The sequence below is a fragment of the Macaca nemestrina genome, chromosome 2 (assembly GCF_043159975.1).
Source record: "Macaca nemestrina isolate mMacNem1 chromosome 2, mMacNem.hap1, whole genome shotgun sequence".
NCBI classification, from domain to species: Eukaryota; Metazoa; Chordata; class Mammalia; order Primates; family Cercopithecidae; genus Macaca; species Macaca nemestrina.
The window spans coordinates 127463689-127486856 of NC_092126.1; the positions used below are offsets into that span (position 1 = coordinate 127463689).

Here is a 23168-nt window from a genome sequence, read left to right on the forward strand (position 1 = left end):
AAAGCGAACTGAAGGCCCCTGGCTCATGAGGCCACTGCAGGTCTGATCCAGTATTCCCTTTTCCTTATGGCCTTTTTGTCTTCTCTTCAGAAAAAAGGAACATGATTGCCATCTATTTTTTTTTTGCTTTTTTCTAATACTCTTGACTGTATTCTGGTTTAGGTGATCTCCTTTGTCTCCACCCATACCCTCTTTAAATTGTTCCACTGCCCCTGAAACTTTTACTTTAGGAAAAGAGTTTACATTAAATGGTGCTCTTTTTTAGTGTCTCCCATGTCATTTAGGTGACATGGGTGACAGATGTAAGTTATAACGATGATAAAACTATGTCAAAGGAAAGAGAAGCCTGAAATTTGGAAGTAGACACAGGAAGGACTGGGGTGTGGGCTTTGAAATCAGAGATTCTCAAACTGGGGTTATTTGAGCAATGGGAGGTCCTTGCATCACTTAATGTATATGTGCGAAATATTGGCTGTATTTACATGAGTACAGTTTTCTAGAGAGAGAAAATATACCTTCCAACAGATTTTCAAAAGCCCTCATGACCCAATAGTGTTTAGCACCACCAGTGAAAATTCAAAGTGTTTCTATAAGATCATCACAAATTTCCATTATTAGTTTACTTGTACTTAAAGCAGGTGTTTTGTGCAGGTTCCCATATTCAAAGTAATTTAAAAATTTTTTAAATTTGGTTTCTAAATGTTTTGTTTTGCTTAATGCATTCACTGCTATATTTTCTGCAATATTCATTACAGAAACATACAGTATTTTGGCTGCATTAAAAGTTAAGAGTCAGAAGTAGGCCACGCTGAGAAGATGAACATTTTTTTGTCTTAGTGATATCACTTAAGCATGCATCATTTCAGATAGACAAAAAAATTTCAGTCCTACCTGAGGTTTTGGAACTGAAGTTATTTGTAAATTAAGGACAGATGGGAGACAGACTTTAGAACTTGAGGTGGCAGCCAGGGTGATCTTTCTAATACTCTCATATAATAGTGTCTTGTTCTTGCTTAAATGACTTCATTGATTCCCATTGCCCTTAGGGTAAAGGTAAAACTACTTAATGTGGCTGGTGGACAATGTTCTGTTTGCCCAAGGCCACTGCAGCCTCTAAACTCCTTGGCTTTTTCACAGGTTGTGTGCTATCCCTGTGTAGGTACACTTTCCCTTTTCCCAGACAATTTCCCTCTGCTCCTTTCCCCTGACCCCTTTCCCCAATAAAAAGAAAATTGCTTCTCATCTCTTAGATTGTGGCTTAGGCAGTAATTCTTCCAGGCAGCTTTCCCAGGCCTCTGGTCCAGTTTTATGTCTGCTGCTTGCTTTTTGTGTTCAGCCATAGGGAGATTGTTCCATGTCATCACAGAGAGATCTGCCTAATTTTATTCAACTACCGCCTAGTTTTTCGTACTATGGGTGTGCTATTCTTATTTAAACTTGACCTTTATGGATGGACATACAGACTCTTGGCAGTGTTGCTGCTTTTACCAGCAGTCCTACAATTATTTTTACAAGTTTATTTGCAGTAGTGAGGCTTTCATTTGCTTGTTTTGTAAGTAAACTCAGACAACTTAACAGTGTATCTAAAGAGGTAATGTCAAAGTGCCCTCCAAAAAGGTTCTACTAGTTTCAGGTGTCAGGTCTATCTAGATGACAGAGAAGTATGTTTTATGGCTAGGGACATGTTTCCTTTCTCTCTGAGTCTCTCCCTAAGGAACTGGCAGGATCTAGCTTTTTTTTTCCTGTGTCTTCCTTTCTTCAAGTTTTGGGCTGTTGAAATTATAGTTTTCTGTCCTGTAGAAACTTAGAGCCCTGTGATTTGAAGATGCAGTCTGACCTTCAAAGTAGTCAGTGTTGTTGTTAAAGGAAGAATTAATTGTAGGCTTCCTGGTTATAATAATGTTCTTCATCTGAGAATCTGAAAGTACCTAGGACATTAGTTTTTTAATCCACACAAAATCTGAGGTACAGTTTTTGCCACCTTGTTGTTGACTTTCTTCATGTACTCTGCAAGCGCTGGCCTCCACAGTCTCAAAGGCAAAAACTGTTTTTGCCTCCCTCAAGAAAGTCTGTGATGAGTGAAGTATATATCTTGTAACAAGATTTTGGGGTTGAATAGGAAACAGAATGTTAAGTGACTATAGTTTCAGCTACTTTTCTTTTGCAAAAAAAAAGGAAGTAAAATTTCCCTGTGACTATGGTAATGTCCCTTGTATCCCTCTCATTTAAGTGGTATTCTCTACTGGGTATTGAAGTAAACCTGTGCAAAGTAGTTTGTTATACATCATTTCATGGGCAATAAGGGGGTACACAGTGGTTCCTGCTGAATGGGTAGTCAAGTTGATGCTTCATAACTGTCATTACCTATTGGAGGGAGTGGCTAGTTGATTTTCTCTTTTCTGTTTTTTTTTTTTTTTTTTCTTCTTTTTTAAATTAGCTTGTATGGTATTTATTTTAAGATATGACCCTGGGTTTTCCAAAACAGTGTTGATTGGAAGTTGCGTAGTTGGTTGAATCACAAATGTACTTAAGAAGCTACTTACGTTCATCACTGTTTTTAGAATCAATTGGCCTAACTCCTTTGCAGCTAATTGCTGACACTGTATTTGTATTGAGAAGCCAAAGACTAATTCCTCCAGGAGCTGGGGAAGTCTGAAACCACCCCCTTGTGTCCTGTCCTTTCATACTTCTTGCCAGCTGGCAGCCTCTTCCACCTCCCACAGCCTCCTCATTCCTGCCTACTCGGAGGCTATGATTGAGTCTGGCCTCTTTGGCGCAGTGTGCTGATGTTTTGCCGCTTCTGGGAAGAAGATTCACAGAGGGAAAGAACTGCTAGTTTTCTGGGTTCTTGGGGGCAGGGAATGTTTTTGTTTATGCTTATGGGAACCATAAGCCAGGGGTGGAGAAATCATACGGTCTTCCTACTTCTTTTCAGAGATCAAAATTGAATAGGAGTGGGGCACTAGGAAAGAGATGTTCTTGGTGAGAGGCAGAGAGTATTTCTAGATGGGAACTGAAGGAATAGAGAGTGAATTGAGGAGTATTATGTCTTGGTGACTCAGTTTTAAAGTACTTCCTCTCTGAGTTCCTGTAGTCACCAAAAATTTTGTAGGAACTTAATGTTTGTTGCACAGCAGCATCAGATTTCTGGGTTAGAGTCCCTACCGCACTTACCACAGACCTTGGGCAAGTTATTTAACACCTTTGTGTTTCAGTTTCCTCAAAGTGGGCATGGATTTCAATTGTGTCTCTCCCATAGGGCTCTTACGAGAATGCTTTAATTAATGTAGAGTTTCTCAGTCTCAACACTATTGACATTTGGTCTCAGATAATTCTTTATTGTGAGAGAATGTTCTGTGCATTGTAGGATTACAGTAGCTAATCTTGCTGTGTGATAGCAGCCTCCCTGGCCTCTACCACTGGATTCTAGTTGTGACAACCAAAAATGTCTGCAAACATTGCCAATGTTTCCTGGGGGCAAAATTGCCCCTGATTGAAAACCACAACTTTAATATTTAGAAAGCCCTGAGCACAGTGCCTGGTATGTAGAAATGTTCTGCAGTGTTTACTGCACAGTAGTTGCTTACTAAAGGGAATGAATGAATGAATGAAAGATTGAATGAACTACTGAATGTTGATGCTGCTGCTCTTCCGCTATTGGAAGAGTGCTAGTTCCTTTCTCAACAGTCGCATTATGGAAGAGATCACTTATTGAGATTCTTGTGGCCCTGCAGTAACTGAATTTTTTGGGGTGGCTACCAAGGGGAGCACTATCTCCCTGTCTTGAGTTTCACTGGTATTGCACAGTGACACCTATGAAGTGCCAGAGTAGCTCTTGCACTGTATAGTCTTATTTCCAAGATGCCTACTTTTCCCTTATTTTAGTATTTCTGAAATCAGAATGGATTATGAAGTTTAAGGGTACATTAAAAAACAATTATTCCCCCAAAGCTATTCTCACGCACTTGATGGCAGCTTTCACATTAAGGAATGTGGTGTCTCTGTGAATATCTGGGCTTTGCAACCAGATTGGAAGCTCCTTATGGGCAAAGGCTATAATACGATGCCTTTTTTTTTCCCCCCAGTAGTGAGCTCAGTGACTGGAACATACTGCCTCAAACTTTTGAACAGTCTGCGCTTTCCTGTGTTTTGTGATGATGCGCTTAAACTGCCTTTCATATGGTTTTGGACCTTTATACAGCTCACGACAACAGTACAGTCTTTCACATGATGATACTAGTACCAACAGTGTTTTTTTCAATAGTCACTGTTTTGCCCTTTCAGCAATGAGTTTGAGTGGTTATTTGATCGTTTTAATGCATTTTGCTCATTATAAAAGTGAGTATACAGCACAAACTAATGTCCAAATGCTGGTGATAAGCAGATATGTTGAACCTTATGTAGCAGGGTTGCATCTTAAGTGTTGTTAGCTTAGGCAAATTTTACTATATACTGTAAAGAAAGAAAAATAGTGTGGCTAATTTTACCAGTCATTCAGTGCATATTGTTTTGAAATATGCTTGCAGTAGGAGGTATGAATCAACTAAGATGTTAAGATGTAAGTCCCATGAAGGCAGGGTTTTGCTCACTACCGTATTTTATTGTAGAAAGTACCTTAAAAATAGTAAACACTATCGTACTGAATGGGCAAAAACTGGAAGCATTCCCTTTGAAAACTGGCACAAGACAGGGATGCCCTCTCTCACCACTCCTATTCAACATAGTGTTGGAAGTTCTGGCTAGGGCAATCAGGCAAGAGAAAGAAATAAAGGGTATTCAGTTAGGAAAAGAAGAAGTCAAATTGTCCCTGTTTGCAGATGACATGATTGTATATTTAGAAAACCCCATCATCTCCGCCCAAAATCTCCTTAAGCTGATAAGCAACTTCAGCAAAGTCTTAGGATACAAAATCAATGTGCAAAAATCACAAGCATTCTTATACACCGGTAACAGACAGAGAGCCAAATCATGAATGAACTTCCATTCACAATTGCTTCAAAGAGAATAAAATACCTAGGAATCCAACTTACAAGGTATGTAAAGGACCTCTTCAAGGAGAACTACAAACCACTGCTCAGTGAAATAAAAGAGGACACAAACAAATGGAAGAACATACTATGCTCATGGATAGGAAGGATCAATATTGTAAAAATGGCCATACTCCCAAGGTAATTTATAGATTCAATGCCATTCCCATCAAGCTACCAATGACTTTCTTCACAGTACTTTAAAGTTCATATAGAACCAAAAAAGAGCCCGCATTGCCAAGATAATCCTAAGTCAAAAGAACAAAGCTGGAGGCATCACGCTACCTGACTTCAAACTATACTACAAGGCTACAGTAACCAAAACAGCATGGTACTGGTACCGAAACAGAGATTATAGACCAATGGAACAGAACAGAGTCCTCAGAAATAATACCACACATCTACAGCCATCTGATCTTTGACAAACCTGAGAAAAACAAGACATGGGGAAAGGATTCCCTATTTAATAAATGGTGCTGGGAAAATTGGCTAGCCATAAGTAGAAAGCTGAAACTGGATCCTTTCCTTACTCCTTATACGAAAATTAATTCAAGATGGATTAGAGACTTAAATGTTAGACCTAATACCATAAAAACCCTAGAAGAAAACCTAGGTAATACCATTCAAGACATAGGCATGGGCAAAGACTTCATGTCTAAAACACCAAAAGCAATGGCAACAAAAGCCAAAATTGACCAATGGGATCTAATTAAACTAAAGAGCTTCTGCACAGCAAAAGAAACTACCATCAGACTGAACAGGCAACCTACAGAATGGGAGAAAATTTTTGCAATCTACTCATCTGACAAAGGGCTAATATCCAGAACCTACAAAGAACTCAAACAAATTTACAAGAAAAAAACAACCCCATCAAAAAGTGGGCAAAGGATATGAACAGACATTTCTCAAAAGAAGACATTTATGCAGCCAACAGACACATGAAAAAATGCTCATCATCACTGGCCATCAGAGAAATGCAAATCAAAACCACAGTGAGATGCCATCTCGCGCCTGTTAGAATAGCAATCATTAAAAAGTCAGGAAACAACAGGTCCTGGAGAGGATGTGGAGAAATAGGAACACTTTTACACTGTTGGTAGGATTGTAAACTAGTTCAACCATTGTGGAAAACAGTATGACGATTCCTCAAGGATCTAGAACTAGAAATACAATATGACCCAGCCATCCCATTACTGGGTATATACCCAAAGGATTCTAAATCATGCTGCTATAAAGACACATGCACACGTATGTTTATTGCGGCACTATTCACAATAGCAAAGACTTGGAATCAACCCAAATGTCCATCAGTGACAGACTGGATGAAGAAAATGTGGCACATATACACCATGGAATACTCTGCAGCCATCAAAAAGGATGAGTTTGTGTCCTTTGTAGGGACATGGATGCAGCTGGAAACCATCGTTCTCAACAAACTTATCACAAGAACAGAAGACCAAACACCGCATGTTCTCACTCATAGGTGGGAATTGAACAATGAGATCACTTGGACTCGGGAAGGGGAACATCACACAACGGGGCCTATTATGGGGAGGGGCGGGGAGGGATGGCATTGGGAATTATACCTGATGTAAATGATGAGTTGATGGGTGCTGACGAGTTGATGGGTGCAACACAACAACATGGCACAAGTATACATACGTAACAAACTTGCATGCTGTGCACATGTACCCTAGAACTTACAGTATAATAAAAAATAAGAAAAAAAAAATTTCATGCAAAAAAAAAAAATAGTAAACACACAAATAATTGTGGAAGTTAGTCGCTTTTCCCTTATTCAGTCTCAATTCCTGCAAGTCTCTCAAAGTATAAGCATCACATTATCCTGTGATTCTGGTATTTAATTACATGGATTTTTTTTTTTCATACAATAAGACCACTAAATGCAAGCCAGCTATCTCATCTAGTTGAAACAGCCATCTGTGCTAACATCAGTCACACAACTTACTGTGTAGGTCTTAACTGGTTGGCCTCCATGTGGTGTCTGAGAAATTTTCAAGGATTATATTAGCTGACTTTAGCCAACTGAATCCTCCCTTAAAATGGAACCCTGCTACTAAAATCAAGACAGAGGAAAATCATTAGACATACAGTAAGTTATGACCTCAGTTATACGTTAGGTGGTCTTACACTAGTCGAGAGACTATTGTGTTTACCTTTGAAGTGCTAGAAATACATCCCTGCAGACTGAGTCCCAAAGGTGAGATCTAATTAGAAGTTTTGTGATTTGAGGTGGGGCATACAGGATCCTAATAACCTCCTGTTTGACTTTCTCACATATGGTTTTGTGTAGGAAAGTAGGGGGGACTGCCTGTGATAGGTTCTAGGTAAATATTTGTTGATAGATTTAACCTCAGATTATAATATAATGAAAGAGATAATGATTTCCCCTGGAATACAGCTGGATTTTTCTTTATCCATGATTCTACTCAGCCCATATTTTGTACCTTTGACTGGTTGGTCCATTTTCTAGTCTGCCCCTTTCAGTCCCAGTGGAATATTCAGGCTATAGTAAAGAATGAAAACATTATAATTTTCAAATGACCACAATCTAATTTGTAAGTGTTCTACAACTGAAACTCATTTAAAAAAAGGCAGCAAGCTCAATGATAAGAAGTCTAAAAAATAAGAGTGAAAATGTTCCTGCCTAGCCTAGTGTAATTATTTTTGCTATTTAGTTGCATAGGCAGGCTGCCAGAAGATGGGGGTACAAATTAATTAACCAACTGTTTGCAGAGATATGGCCATGTCATTACTGATAAGCATGGACGTAAATAAGGCAGTGTGTCGACTGTTTTTCAGAAATGAGGGAGGACAGAAAATATGTTAACAAAAATAAAATAGACCAAAGGCTTAGTAGGGGAAAAGAATAGTTTCTGTTGGTTTCCATTTATTAGCCCATAAAGTTCCTTTTTCTTGTTGTCTTTAAGTGCTGAATGTGGGGGGGAAATGTGGATTGTCACATGAGTTTTTTCAAAAATACTTGAATGCTTTATGCCTCAATTGAACATATTTGAAACTCAACCCCTACTCAAATCATTTTCAATATAATTTTTTTGTATACCATAATTTGCAGTAATAGAGGTTTATTAGGCCAGTGGTGAATTTTAAGTAGTAGTATGTATAAAGTAACTTATGTGAATAGTTTTACATACACAAGTGTCTTAAAGTAAACAATATTTGTAATGTAAGAAGCTGGGTCACTTCTATAAGAACTGAATCTTTAAGTTACTTGTTTACTCTTCCCTAGAGATGAAACATAGTAGGACCCTTAGTAAATATGTGTTGGAGGAAGGAATGAAGCTTTGTAACCAATGACATATCATTGCATGCTGGTTAGGTACTGGGATCAGGAGTTAACTAGTTTTAACCTTTAACACCAGCCCCACCTCTTGTCAGCTGTGTGATCTTGGACAAGTTACTTAATCTTTCAGCGCCTGTTTCCTCATTTGTAAACTGGGGTTAAGAATGGTACCTGTGCTACAGGGTTGCAAGGATTACATAACATAAAGTATGTAAACTACTTAGCACACTGTTTGGCCCATTAAGTGCTCAATAAATGTTTGACCTGGTGGCTGTTGTTGTTATATTGTATTTTAAACATTTGCCTGACCTTTTACTTTAGAAGCACTCAAAACAAATCTGGGGAAAAATAGGTGTTTAGGTTGAGACATCAATCTGAACTTTAGCTGGTCAAGGTGTTATCTGCCAACCACATATGTTTGCATATGGTTGTGGTAAAATGTGCTTTGAGTACCTTGTTCAGGTATGTTGACCAGGTTCCCCTGGAAGGACAAATAGTGAAACTGCAAAGTCTGAAGAAGTAAAACTGAGATAAGAGAATGCATGATACTTTCTCATGAAAGTATTGCCATTAGGTCTTCTAGTTTTTGAAACAGAAATAAGCAAACGAACTAACAGTCAAAACAAACTTGCATTTAAGTATTTCCCAGTGGTAATAAACTGCACCTAATCTGTTTAAACAGAAAAAGGCTTTGTAATATTAAGAAGGATTAGGAGTAGAAGTAATTAACCAGCAGGTAACACTCCCCTTTCTCCTCTTCAGTGTTGCCTTACAGATCCCTCCCCTCCCCTTCCCAAACCAGAGAAAGCAGCTGTACAGATGGGTTTTATGCATAAAGTGAGACCTAAAGAAAGTGCATTCAGAGCTAAAAAGGTACAATGTTCAGAGAAGTTGGCATTAAAACCAAAAGAACAGTTCACCCTTATAGGACCTGGTCTGACCAAATGCTGTCAAACTGTGAGGCACCGTGAGTATTTATGGATTGAGTGGAAAAGTGAAGAGGTCTGATTGATTTGAATTGTTTTCACAAGCATCAATGAAAGCATTAAGATGTGTATGAGTGCAACAGAATCTTTTAGACACAGGAGGTTTATCTTTATTTTTATTGTAACTTCTCTTTAAATAAAGCTGCCTTGGGGGAAAACTTTAATTCACTTGAGTGTAAGCAATGAGTAGTTTCAGATACTAATGCATGGTTCTCATCATTCTTGGAACTGTATTTTAAATTCCTGGGTGACTTTGAATTATTTATACTTAGTGTATGTGCCTTGCCTTTTAATTTTTTTTTTTTTTTTTTTTTGCATATGGAAGAAATAAAGTTTTAGGACTTGATTTATAAGACATTTGCCTAAAACTAGGGGAGAATCTTCAAGATGATGGCTTCTCAGTATCTTGGCTGTCTCAGAGGCCCTTCGAACTTAGATGTCGCACATATATGTGCTTCATTCTCAGACCTGGCGTTCTTCCAGGATTCTTTCTCAGAGACCGATACCTCTTATCCATCCCATCCTATTCTGCAGGATGGGAAGCATGGCATCCTCTCTTCACCACCTTTGTATCCAGGCTATTACAAAGTCATGTCAACAGTTCTTTCTAAATATCTTGGAATCCTTTCTCTGTCATCTCACTGCCACCCCCATGTCTTTCACCCTGTACTGCTGCAGACAGCTCTTGACTGACCTCCTCACTTCCACTTTTAAACCAAGCACCTCCCTTCTCCATACTATAGTTGAAGCAATGTTGAACATAATAATAAACAAACTGATGATATTATCCTCCATTAAAATGCTTCTATTACGCACTAACGAATGTCAGAGTAAGGACCTCCAAAAATCTGCTCTGCCATAAAAGCAATAAAAACACTGGCAAGAATCATCAAAATCAACTTCTTTAGAATTCTGCAAATTAACCCCAAAGGCTTGCAAGTTCTGATGAGCATATATTCAAGAAAAATGGCAGAATCCCTAAGTACAGAGAATTCGGTAGTGTTTTAACTTGCCCTATTTCAACCTCTCCTCCCCAACTCAACAGTAACTTTGAAAACCAGCAGCTTTACAACTAGGGTAGCTGTGAAAGCCAGCAGTCTAGCAGCCACTGGAGGGGACGAAATGGGTTTGGAGCTCCCCCAAAGCCTTATTTTCAGAGAATTGTCACTGACTTATCTGGTAGCTCCCTGAAAAGCCCGGTGCTCAGGGCTTATCTTTATTTGGGCTAGCTCTGAGCTCATGCTGTGACGTATTCCTAGGGTGTTTAAAAAAAAAAATCAGCAGTGATTCTTCAGTGTCACAGTTGCTTGTGATGGTAATGTCAAGTGGGGCTAACAAGAGGCTGACCAGAAAAGTAAATAGGAAACACTAGGGAATGAGTTGTCAGTTGGGGACTTTAAAGAGTTCCACCATACTCCTGGGAATCCAGAAAACCACATGGATGTGTAGAGTTGTGCACATGCCCAGAAAGGACCTGAGAAGGCCCTAATCTCTCACCTCTTGCTAACCTGGAGGCTGTATAGAAGCAGGAAGTGAAGGCTAAAACAGAGTCATAAACTACCTGCTGGAGCATTGAAGCCATGCCCCATCACACACACACACACACACACACACACACACACACACACACAGCCCCTCAGCCAAGGCTGGGAGCCTTATGGCAGACATAAATGCTACATCAACCATTTAAAAACGTAAAGACAGGTCAGTAGCCAATGCCATTTCATAATTAATTCTGTTCTAAGTTGAATGAGAGCTATGGAATTTACACAATATACCTGGCAGATGTGGTGTTGCAATGAACAAAAGAAGGAATGGTATTCTTAACTGAGTCATGAGATTATAACCATAACCACAATAATAATAATAGTAACAAAATAAACACTGTTCTTTGTCGAGCCCTTATGTGTACACTCTGCTTACTGTGTTTAGACAGATACAGACCTCAACTTTTTACGTGAATTACCTCATTCAGTCCAATAGTCAACTAAGGTTGATACTATCATTTTCAAATGTAGAAACTGTGTGCCTAGATGTGCCTAGAGGTTAAGTACATTGCTGGAGGTTACAAAACCAAGCTAAGTGATAGACTCTTAGAGCCCGTGTCCTACCCTAGACTACACGCTTGTCCAAATGGTAGGGATGCAGGCAAGATTTATAAGGTTTTTGGTAGGCACTTTCAGATTTAGGACACATGGCATTGAAAGCTTGTTTTCTGACTTGAGAGGTCAGGATTTGCTGAAAGTATTTTGAGGAGTAGCTTAAGAAATCCGCGAGACAACCTATCATGTATACTGCCATGTTGGTCACTGTTGTAGCCCCACCTGCCAGTCCCAACGCGAGTTCCTCAGGATTTTGATACTTGCCTACTCTATTCTATCCCAAGCATTTTATCTCAATTTCAGTACAAGCAATGACAATGTAAACATTGTAACTCTTACCTGTTAGGGGTCACTATGATAATATTGGCCATTTGTAATTAGTGAGTAATTAATATTAGTATTTTCATCTTTCTAACTCCTTGGTCCTCTGGTGCAGGAGTCCCCAGTCTCTGGGCTGTAGACCAGCACTGGTCTGTCAGTGGCCTGTTAGGAGCCAGGGTACGGGGTGGGTGGGTTGGGAGAGGGAGAGGAGTAAGCATTACAGCCTGAACTCTGCCTCTTGTCAGATCAGCAGTGGCATTAGATTCTCACAGGAGTGTGAACCCTATCATGAACTGCACATGCAAGGTATCTAGGTTGTGCGCTCCTAGAGTCTAACTAATTCCTGATTATCTGCGGTGGAACAGTTTCATCCCGAAACCATTCTCTCCTTGCCCCAGTCCCATGGAAAAATTGTCTTCCATGAAACTGTTCCCTGGTGCCAAAAAGGTTGGGGGCGGCTGCTGTGGTTTTTGCTGCTTGCTTTTTACTTGAAACATCTCACTTTTTTTTCCTTTAAATCCAGTATTTATTGACTGCTTTGGTTTACGCAGGGCCAGACCTCATACATTTAGCAGCTTGCTGATTGGTCTCTAGTTGGTTCCATCATTTGACATCTTTTGGTCAAAGGGAAATCCAGTTAATATTTAACTATTGGAGTAGATAATATGAATCTGGGAGATGTGCTTATGGAAGGTGGAAATAAAATTCTACTTTTTTCCTTTTGTAGTTGAGACTAAAGCTCACTTAACAGCAATTTAAAACTTTAAAAATATCATCGATGCTACTTTTGATTACCGACTATTCAGAGTCACCAGTTGAAATAAATTTGGAACTGACTATAGTAAACCTGTTATGTGGAGACCAGCCTTCCACTTCTCTCTGGTTTCTTAGAAATATATCCAACAATGGAGCCGAGAGTCCTAGCATCTCAGGAAACCTTTGAGCAGCAGTGAGAGCAGACAGTACAGAGGTACCCGCAGGAGTCTGCTAGCAGATGGGAATAGCTTGATTGACTTTTCATGAAATGAGACAGAAGAGCAGGGATTTCTTGGGAGAGGTAGAGAATAATTCAGGAAGGGCACTGAGCAGTGAAGGAGCTCATCTAGTAAGATGGTAAAGAGCATGTACTTTGGAGTAGCCTACCTTCACATCCCAGCTCCTCTGCTTACTGACTCTGTGACATAAGTCAGGCAACCTCTCTGTGCTGCCTCACTTGCTTTCTATAAACTGGGGATATTGACCCTGAGAAGTGAAAATGAGTTAATACTTAGCATTGTCCTTGGAACACAGGAGGCACTCCGTAATTGTAAACTGTTTCATTTTCGTTATATGTATTAACACTTCCCAGGATTTTTTTCTTTTGTGTAGGGTTGTGGTTTGTGTTCACTGACATATTTACCCAATACCTTGAATAGTGCCTAGCCAGAGTAGCCATTCATGTATTTATTCAGTACATAAATGAATGAATGACATATTTAGAATACCTGCCACAATAACTGACACCCATTAAGTACTTAATACATAGTGTGACAAGAGGTAGTGGCTACAGACCAGTAGAGATCGAAGCAGTGGCTAGTGTACCCCACTGCTAGTAAAAATATAAATGATTGTAATAGTATTACATACATAGCACATGCTCCATGCCAAACACAGTTATAAAGGCTTTATGTGTGTGGTAATTCTCTTTATCCTCATAACTACCCTTAAGGTTGCTGCTATTATCTCCATTTTACAGGTGAGTATGCTGAGCAGAGTAACCTGCCCAAGGGTCATACTCCTAATGAGTGATAGGATTGGGATTTGAGCTCAGTCTTATTCCAGAGGCCATTCTCAAATTTTTTTGTTGAAAACCTGTGTGCCAGTTACTGTGCTATGCATGTGGCCGCTGACCTCATGGAGCTTAAATCTTAATGAAGAAGATAGCCAAAACACAAATAAGAAATAAGTGATCGACAAGAGAGAATTGTGTGAAGCCACAGGGACCTGCCTTAAATTGGGTGTTCAGGGAGTCTTTCCAGTGAAATGTGAGCTCAGGTCTAGAGCCAGGCAGGCAACGCATTCCATACAGAGGGATAGAATTAACAAAGGGCCTGAAGTGGGATTGGCATAATTGTCAAGGATTTCAGAATGCCAAAGTGGAGAGTTTGAAGAGAGCAGTGTGTGTTGAGGTTGCCGATGTTAGGCAGGGCCCTCTAGTATTTATTTTCATTCTGACTACATTCTAGAACCACTGAGGAGATTAATTGGGCTTGATGACATTTATAATTTAAAAGTATCACTGTGGTTACTGGGGAGCAGAGGGAGTGTAAAGTAGGCCCTGGGAAGCACGGCCAGCTCAAAGACCAAAGGACAACAATGGAGAAGATGATAAAAATGTCTTGAATTTCCAAAGTACTTACTGTGTAGGAGGCACTGTCTGAAGCATTTACATATATTTGTTTAGTCCTAGTAGCCTGCAAGGTAGGTACTTTGACTTTACCCATTTAGAAATGAGAAGATTGAGGTACAGGCCAGTAAGTGGCAGGGCTGGGATTTGAACAGAGCCAGTCTGGCTCCAGAGGCTGTATTTTAACCTCTGTGATCTATTGCCGTAGTAAACTTAAGTTCTTCTATTCTGTGCTTAACCTTAACTTCATGTGTTTATATTAGCTGCACTAAAGAAGGAAGAAACTACAGACTCATCTTTGGATTCCTTCCTCTGCCTTAACCTCATATCCATGGTCTCCTGAGCTCTTTGCAGAGTGCTCTAGACCATGTCTTCAGTCTGGTTCCACTATTTTCATTGTATAGTTTCACTCATTTTCATTGTATAACCCCTTCCTGTCTCACTCCATTGCATCAGCCTTTGGGGGCCGCCTTCCTTACCTAGGTCAACACACATTTATGCCAGAGTTACCTTCTGGATCATGTGGTTTCCTTGCTGAAAGACATCGGTTCCCCTTGGCTTGCAGTATTGGCCCTCTGTTGCTGGAGCTCCAGCATGCCTCCCCTACCTTTCCCTTGCATGGCCTGCAGGGAGGAGTGTGTGGCCAGCAGTAGGAGCACAAGAACACTTAAGAGTTAAGCACACATTGTGAAATAGTCAATTGCTAATTGGTGTATATAGTTGTTCCCCCATATCTGCGGAGGATGCTGTGCAAGATCCCCAGTAGATGTCTGAAACTGAGGGTGGTACTGAACCCTATATATATTTTTTCCTGTACATACATACCTATGATAAAGCTTAACTTATAAATCAGATACAGAAGAGATTAACAACAGTAATTAATAATAAAATAGAATAATTATAACAATATGCCAGCATTCTTATTCTTGTGCTTTGGGGCCATTACTAAGTAATAAGTATTACTTGAACACAGGTACTACAATAGCAGGATTTGATCTGATAACTACTAAGTGACTAATGGACAGGTAGTGTAGACAGTGTGGATATACTGGACAAAGAGATGATTCATGTCCTGGACAGGATGGAATGGGATGGTGCAAGATTTCATCCTGCTGTTCAGAATGGCTTGCAGTTTAAAACTTAGACGTTATTTCTGGAATTTTCATTTTAATATTTTCAGACCACAGGTAACTGACACCTTAGAAAGCAAAATCATGAATAAGTGGGGATTACTGTAGACCAGACTTCCGTGAATTAGTAAGAGCCAGGGACCTTGAGACAAACATTTCTAATGTGGATCAATTTTGTAGGTTTTGTTTTTTGGGTTTTGTTTTTTTGAGAGAGAATCTCGCTCTGTCACCCAGGCTGAAGTGCGGTGGCACAATCTCAGCTCACTGCAACCTTTGCCTCCCAGGTTCAAGCAGTCCTCCTGCCTCAGCTTCCCAGGTAGCCGCAATTACAAGTGTGTACCACCACACCCAACTAATTTTTGTAATTTTAGTAGAGATGGAGTTTCACCATGTTGGCCAGGGTGGTCTCAAACTCCTGACCTTAAGTGATCCACCCACCTTGGCCTCCCAAAGTGCTGGGATTACAGGCGTAAGCCAACGCGCCCGACCTATGTTTTTGTTTCTTGAGCTAACATTTATTGAGTGATTACTATCAGTAGTACTAAGCACTCTCCATGGATAAGTTCATTCAATCTTCACAATAGTATTATGAAACACAGGTCCTGTTAACTGTATTTTACACACAGAGCAACTGAGATTCAGAGAGGTTAAATAATTTAACCATGCTCATATAGCTAGTAAGAGGAAGAGTAGACATTTGAATACAAGTAGTCTCGCTGCAGAACTGCTTTTAGCCACTGTGCTGGATTCACTAGCACAAAAGAATTTGCCAATGTGCAGATTTGAGAATCAGACATTGAAACACAGAAATTTTACTAGAAACTGCCTCTAGGTATAAAATGTTTTCAGAGAAGACTGTTGAACTTGAACTTCTGTCTCACTGAATGGCATACCCAATTCCAGCAGATGATGACTATGTGTCACTAAATGACATAAAGGCACAATTATAACCTTCTGACTTATGGTGGCATCACAAGGACTTAATCTTTCAATTATTATTCATCAAGTAATATTTAGCACATATTCATTGCTGCTTTCTGTCAGCCAGGTTAGGCACCATTAGGCACTGCCACTAGAGCAGTCAACAAGCTAGATATGGAATGTAGTCTAGTGGGAGGAAGTTAAGGCTCATGCAGCTGGATGAATGATTACAAATGGGAGATAGTGCTTGGCTAGGAGCCCTGCCTAGCCAAGTCTCTGGGGAAGTGACATTGAAGCTAAGACTGAATGAAGTAGAGCAACAAGCCAGGTACAGGTCTGGGGGAACTGAGTTCCGGGCAAAAGGAACAGCAAGTACCACTCAGGGTTCTGCAACAAGAGAGTGTGGTGTGCTCCAGGAACAAAACCAAGGCCAGAGTAACCAGATGCAGAGAGGCACGGCCAAGCTGTTCAGGGCTGGTGGGCCAGATCAAGGATCATTGTTTTTATCCTAAGAGCAACTGAAAGCTACAGAAAAGTTCCAAATGCCAGACATTTACTTCATAAACACACAGTGATAGGGTACTTCTCAGGTTCTGTGCTAGGCAAGGCAAAGAGTCTGCTGTCCAGACAGGACTACTGAGGTTTCTATTTGTAAATTTTTATTCGTAAACCATAAATCAGTGAGTGAAGGGCTGAAATGGCGGGCATAAAAAGTATGAGTAGGAGCCCAGCAGAGAGGACATTGGGACTAGTTCTTGTTGAACGGTGGGAATTGTAGAAAGAGCAGAGAGAATAGCTTTGTGTGCTGTAGGAGCTGTTCTGGCCAAAGGAAGGAATTGTGGGAGAACTAGACAGGTTCTGAGAATGCCAGGAGACTTGAGGCATAAGCATATTGACTGAGGCTGGAGAGATGGGAGGGACCAGAATGCTGGGGGCTTTGTTGCAGAGAAGTAGGTCCAGAGTCCAAGCCCCACTTTGAAGCCAGTAGGGGTCTTCAAATAGAGAAGTGGCATTATTGCTTTACAAGTTTGTGGGCTCAGGCAGCTGGGAGGAGGAGGCTGGAAGAGGAACAAACTCTGGCCTTATTAGGAGACCTGTTCAGGTGAGTAGAGGCCCCATACCTTGACCTTGGGCACTGGCAGTGGGAGTGGCATAGAGGAGGTGATTGTGGGAGAATACTGGAAATTACCAGGGCTTAAGAGTCCAGCATACCTGGGTTTAAACCTTGGCTATGCTATATACCAGTTTGTGAGATTTCAATCCTGTGCGCCTTAGTTTCCTGACCAATACATTAATGACTTTTATCTCATAGGCTGTGGGGAAACATTGAGTGAGCACTAGGGCCAGATGCATTTCTAAGACTTTGGCATGTAGTAGCTCTCTTAGTCTTTCTGTCCTTTGAAGTACCCAGTGAAGTAGATACTATGATCATCACGATTCAATACGTGAAGAAAATGCTGGCCAGGCGCAGTAGGTCACGCTTGTAATCTCAGCACTTTGGGAGGCCAAGGTGGGAGGATCACTTGAGCCCAGGAGCTTGAGACCAGTCTGGGCAACATAGTGAGACCCCTGTCTCTACAAAAAATAAAACAAAATTAGCTGGGCATGGTGGTGCACACCTGTGATTACTCCTAGCTACTCAGGAGGCTGAGGTGGAAGGATCGTTTGAGCCTGGGAGATTGAGGCTGTGGTGAGCTGTGATTGCGCCACTGCACTCCAGCCTGGGCGACAGAAACCTTGTGTCCAAAAAAAAAAAAAAGTGATATTTGAAGAGATTATATAACTTGCCCAAGGTCACGTTTCTTTTGATCGAGGGAACCAGGATTCAGAGTGATACTGACCCACATTCTTAGCCACTCTGCTTAAAGTGCCAGTGATAGAGAGTAACTAACTAACTGGGGAGGGGGAAGGAACAGCCCTTTGAAGAGGTGACAGCTGAGCTGAGACCTGATGTGTGAGAATACACCAGGCATCTTGTGAAGTGCAAGCATAGAGCCTGGCTGGGGAAAAGATTTCTTTGAGGAGAGAAGGGAGGTCAATGTGCCTGGAGCAGAGTGAGCCAAGGAGAGGGAAGTGGGGAACTAGGGAACAGGATGAGAGGGAAGTGCACGCGTATCTGGGGGCTTTGGGGGCCAGGGTAAGGGCTGGAGTTTTATTCCAAGAGGAGTAGAAAGCCACTAGAGAATTTTAAACAGAGGAGTGGTGTGATCTGGTGGGGAATTTTAAAGAATCAGTCTGGCAGCCTTGTGGAAAGGATTGTAGACTACTTAGGGGACTTCTTCCAGAGTTCATTGAAAGGGTGCTGGTGGCAGGCCCAATAGTGGTGGCCATGGCAGTGGAGAGAAGTGGATGGAGGTTTTAGAATAGAACTTACTGGGTCTGCTAGTGGCCTGAATGTGATGAGGGACAAGAGAGTTGGAGATGACACCTGGGCTTTTAGTTTGAGCTGTTGGAGGATGAATAGTATCATTTACCCAAAATGGGGAAGGTTGTTGGGTGAGGAGCAGAGAAGGGTCAAGAGTGAAGTTTTGGACATGCTTGTTCTGTTTGAAATGTATATTAAGACGTCTAGATGGCAATGTCTAGTAGGCAGCCTGGTACGTGAAACTAGACAGAGCTTGGGAGCAGTCTGGGCTGGAGATAGAAACGTGGGAGTGGCATGTGGAAGTTTGAGATGCATGGGAAAAGGGAGACACGCAGGGTAGTGGGCAGGTTAAATGCTTTGCAATACCATTCAGGTTTTCTTGTTATTGAACAAAGTCCTGAAAATAGAGATAGCAACACCAAAGTAAATACATTCACCACGGTTTGCAGTATGGTTTCTAGCAGAGAGACTTCATTCTGCATGTGACTGAAGTTTCCACATACATGTGCTCAGGTGTCCTTGTGCTTAAACCTAATCCTCCCTAGTATGCTGGCCTGGGGTCTCCAAAGTACATGATGGCCTAGATGTGGGTGCTGGCCCACTCACTAATTGGAACATAGGGGTGACCTAAATCCTGAGAAAGATTTAGGGCTTACACAACAATAAAATCCATTCTTTCAAATTAGTTTAGAATCCATTAATTCAATTACAATTTTTAAATTGTATGTTCAAGTACATAATTAATGGCCCAAGTTGTATATTACAAGTGTATTTTGTAAACTTTCTAATTGAATAATGAACTCATTTTTATTTGGTATTTTTATTTTCTGTTATAAATCAAGCTTTTCATAGCATTTGAGCAAGATCCCTATGTTAATTTGCAGATGGGTTGATTGTGAATTTATGCTTTAAAATATTTAGGAACATACATACTGTCCCTCACACACACATTATTTCATTTCTGTTGCCACAACATTCCACACTCTGTTCCTGTTGCTAAGGCCCCTGGAATGTCCCAGTGCAGAAAAAGGATATAGAACTCCTTTTTTTTTTTTCTGAAGAAGACATTTTATTTAAATTATTTTGTATCCTCTAGTTAACTTCCAAATATGGATATCTGAAAGAATTCAGAAAGCTAAAATTAAAGTTGCTTTATGTTTTAATAAAAGGAGCTCAATTTCTTTTTCTTTTTCTTTTTTTGAGACAGAGTCTCACTCTTTCACCCAGGCTGGAATACAGTGGCATGATCTTGGCTCACAGCAACCTCCACCTCCCAGGTTCAAGTGATTCTCCCGCCTCAGCCTCCTGAGTAGCTGGGGTTACAGGCGCCTGCCACCACACCCAACTAATTTCTGTATTTTTAGTAGAGACAGGGTTTACCATGTTGGCCAGGCTGGTCTCGAACTCCTGACCTCAGGTAATCTGCCTTCCTCGGCCTCCCAAAGTGCTGGAATTACAGGCGTGAGCCACTGCACCGGGCCCAAGGAACTGCATTTCATAGGGTAGAATGAACTGGGTTTAAGTATACCATGTTTCTTTCCACAGAGGGAGCATGTGTGTGCATGCTTTTTAGAGAAATTCAGTGTGCTCATGAGAAATTAAGAACCGAGTTTTCCTGTCACACAAACGAGAGTCCTGGTTATGCTACTTTCTTGCTGAGTGATATTAACTAAGTTTGTTTCTCCATAAGTAAAATGGGGATTATTTTGTAGGGTTATTATTAGAAATAAATGGGAAAAACCATATAAGAACTGCTTGGCATAGGGCCTGGCACATAGTAGTCTCTCAATAAATGTCAGCTGTTTATCATCAGTTGCAGTTGATCTTAAGTTATTGAGGAAATAGACATTTTTACAGAAGTATAGATTCTTGGTTCCTTACAGGATAACCCCTACCTTTTTAGTTTTACTAGTCATAAGTCTCAGAAAAGGATCAAAGGAACCAGGGCAAAAAAGAATAATATTGTAATGATAAACATCATGTGACAAATTGAATTCTTATTTGAAAGGATCAGTTTAGATTTTTATTTCTCTTAGTTGCTTTATTTTTTAAGGGGTAGAGGGTTAGTCCGCAGAAGAATCTGGTATCTGGCAAAGTGATCTATTTTAAGTAACATTGCTTTATATTCAGAACTGAGGGAAATCAGAGACCACCAGCAACGCATTGCAGAGACCTAAAACTAAACTAAGACTGTTTATTTACTACTATTTTAATTGCTATATAATAATAAAACGAATTGAGTTGATTTCATTAATGAAATTGTTCATTTGATATCTATCTTACACTTTTCAGTTGTAAATTATGAATGTTATACCAGTTCTGTAATTTAGATGTATCAGAGGCATTTAGCACAAAAGCGTATGGAACTTAACGGTAAACTACTTTAAATTTTATTTTTCAGAATGAAATGTCATGTCAAGAAACTGTAATCTTGGGTGACTTATTACAAGTATATCATTGCATAGATATAACCTTTCCCCTTCTCCCACATGTACTATATTTAACTCAATGTGGGCAGGCTTTCAAGGAAAATAGCATATTGTTTGGCTCTTATTTTTTATTAAATAAGCATAGTCACAGAAGTCTGTAGTCTACTGGAAGCTTCATATCTAATCAGTTTATACCGTCAAAGATGGTCAGCCCTGACATTCCATTTTATTGACATTGGAATCTGGAAGGAATCTCTAAATATCATTATTCCTCTGGTCTGCAAGAGGTAAGAAATCCAAGCCACATTATAAGTCAGAATTGAATTCCAGCTGTTGACCTTAGACAAAGTACTTTACCTGTCTGTGAGTCAGTTTTCTCTTCTTTAGAGGAGGGATATAATGGTATCTACCTAGGTAGTTGTGAGGATAAAATGAAATAGTAGCACGTAAAAACTACTCGGTGCTGCAGGTACATCCCCAAATCATGCTGGACTCTATATTTCAGATTATAGCTAGCTATCTGTGCAATTCAGTGTAATAGAAACTGTTGAAGAAAATTCAAGCCATAGCCATGTGTAGATACTAGATCAGTAATTTGATATTTTAGAGATTATCATCACTTGACATCTCCTTAGGGAATTTTCTTCTCCCTTTAAAACCACCAGGATCTCCCAGGCTGGAGAAAGTGTGAAATTAAATCTTCATAGGAAAGAAAGCAGATGCTAATCAGCTTCTTGGATCTTCCCCCTTGTCCTTTAAACTTGGTATTTGATCTACTAAAACATTTGCTTAAATTGAAGTGTGCTAATTATCCATTTATTGCAGATACTCTAAATAGTGAATATGGTGTAAAATGCTTGTTTAAAATCCACTGATTTTGAAATACTTAAAAAGTTAGATTCTGGATCTAAACTTTTAGCTCAGTTCCCCAAATTGTTGTTCATAATTAATTGTTCATAGTTGAGATGTTTTAGTTAACCATATTTACCAGGTATCAAGTTACTTTCAGTTTTCATGTATATGCATATAGTTTTGTTTTACTTTTGCGTTTAATTAAGTTGCTGTCTTAACTGTTAAAACAAACAGTTCATATCCTATCCTATTTTGGTAACCAAACTGATTAATGTATGAAATGCTGTTTGTACTAAAGTTCAATCTGTCTTTCTGGTGGCATCAGTATGTAAGCAAAAGGACTAGAGGTTGCTATGATTTGGAAAAAATATATGAAAATAATTTTCATTATATGACATGCTGGCAAACCAATTTTACTCCTCTCTGAAATCTCTACTCCCTTTCTTAATTGTTCCGCAGAACCCAGGAACCAAATAGCTAGAATAGAATGCACAGTTAAACAAATAAAAGCATTAGATGGTACAGCTTTGTGAACGAAGCATTTTATATGGTTGCAGATTCTTTCCCTTAACTCTTGGTAGAGTTCATCTAATGTTGCTTTATTGTACGAATGTATTCATTGTTTGCATTTTAAAAGATTGTCTGTTTCACCTCATAATAATTATTTTTGGCGCACTTTAACCCTTTTTAAAGTGTCTGTGTAAGCCTGATTTGATTTCTATTTAATAGTGGTGGTGCACCACATCAGTTCATTTGTCCTGGTACGCTTTATAATAGGCAACTCCTTTAGAAAGTATTGTTTCCTGGCAATCACGCCTGTAATCTCAGCGCTTTGGGAGGCGGAGGTGGGCAGATCACGAGGTCAGGAGATCGAGACCATCCTAGCTAACATGGTGAAACCCCGTCTCTACCAAAAAAAAAAAAAAAAATACAAAATACAAAAAATAAGCCGGGCGTAGTGGCGGGCGCCTGTAGTCCTAGCTACTCCGGAGGCTGAGGCAGGAGAATGACATGAACCCAGGAGGCGGAGCTTGCTGTGAGTCGAGATTGTGCCACTGCACTCCAACCTGGATGACAGAGCAAGACTCCATCTCAAAAAAAAATAAAAGAAAGTATTGTTTCCCAAAATGGTTTTATATCAATCAGAACCAGATGAGTGAGTGATGCTCTGTTTCTCTGTTGCAGACATGCCAATATTTGGTTTCTGTCCTGCCCATGATGATTTCTACTTGGTGGTGTGTAACGACTGTAATCAGGTTGTCAAACCGCAGGCATTTCAATCACATTATGGTAAGTGCTTAACCATTTAAAAAATTGTTATTAG

At 40.0% G+C, this 23168-nt stretch overlaps 1 protein-coding gene across 11 annotated transcripts in view; it reads left to right on the forward strand.

The window, feature by feature from the left end:
• The window catches only part of LOC105483316 (ataxin 7), a 150526-nt gene that overhangs the window by 67592 nt on the left and 59766 nt on the right, over positions 1-23168 (forward strand). For all 11 annotated transcript variants that reach the window (XM_071092037.1, XM_071092029.1, XM_071092030.1 and 8 more), the window contains one exon: positions 23030-23134. In XM_071092037.1, the coding sequence (XP_070948138.1) occupies positions 23030-23134 (105 nt within the window). The remainder of the gene's footprint in view (positions 1-23029; positions 23135-23168) is intronic.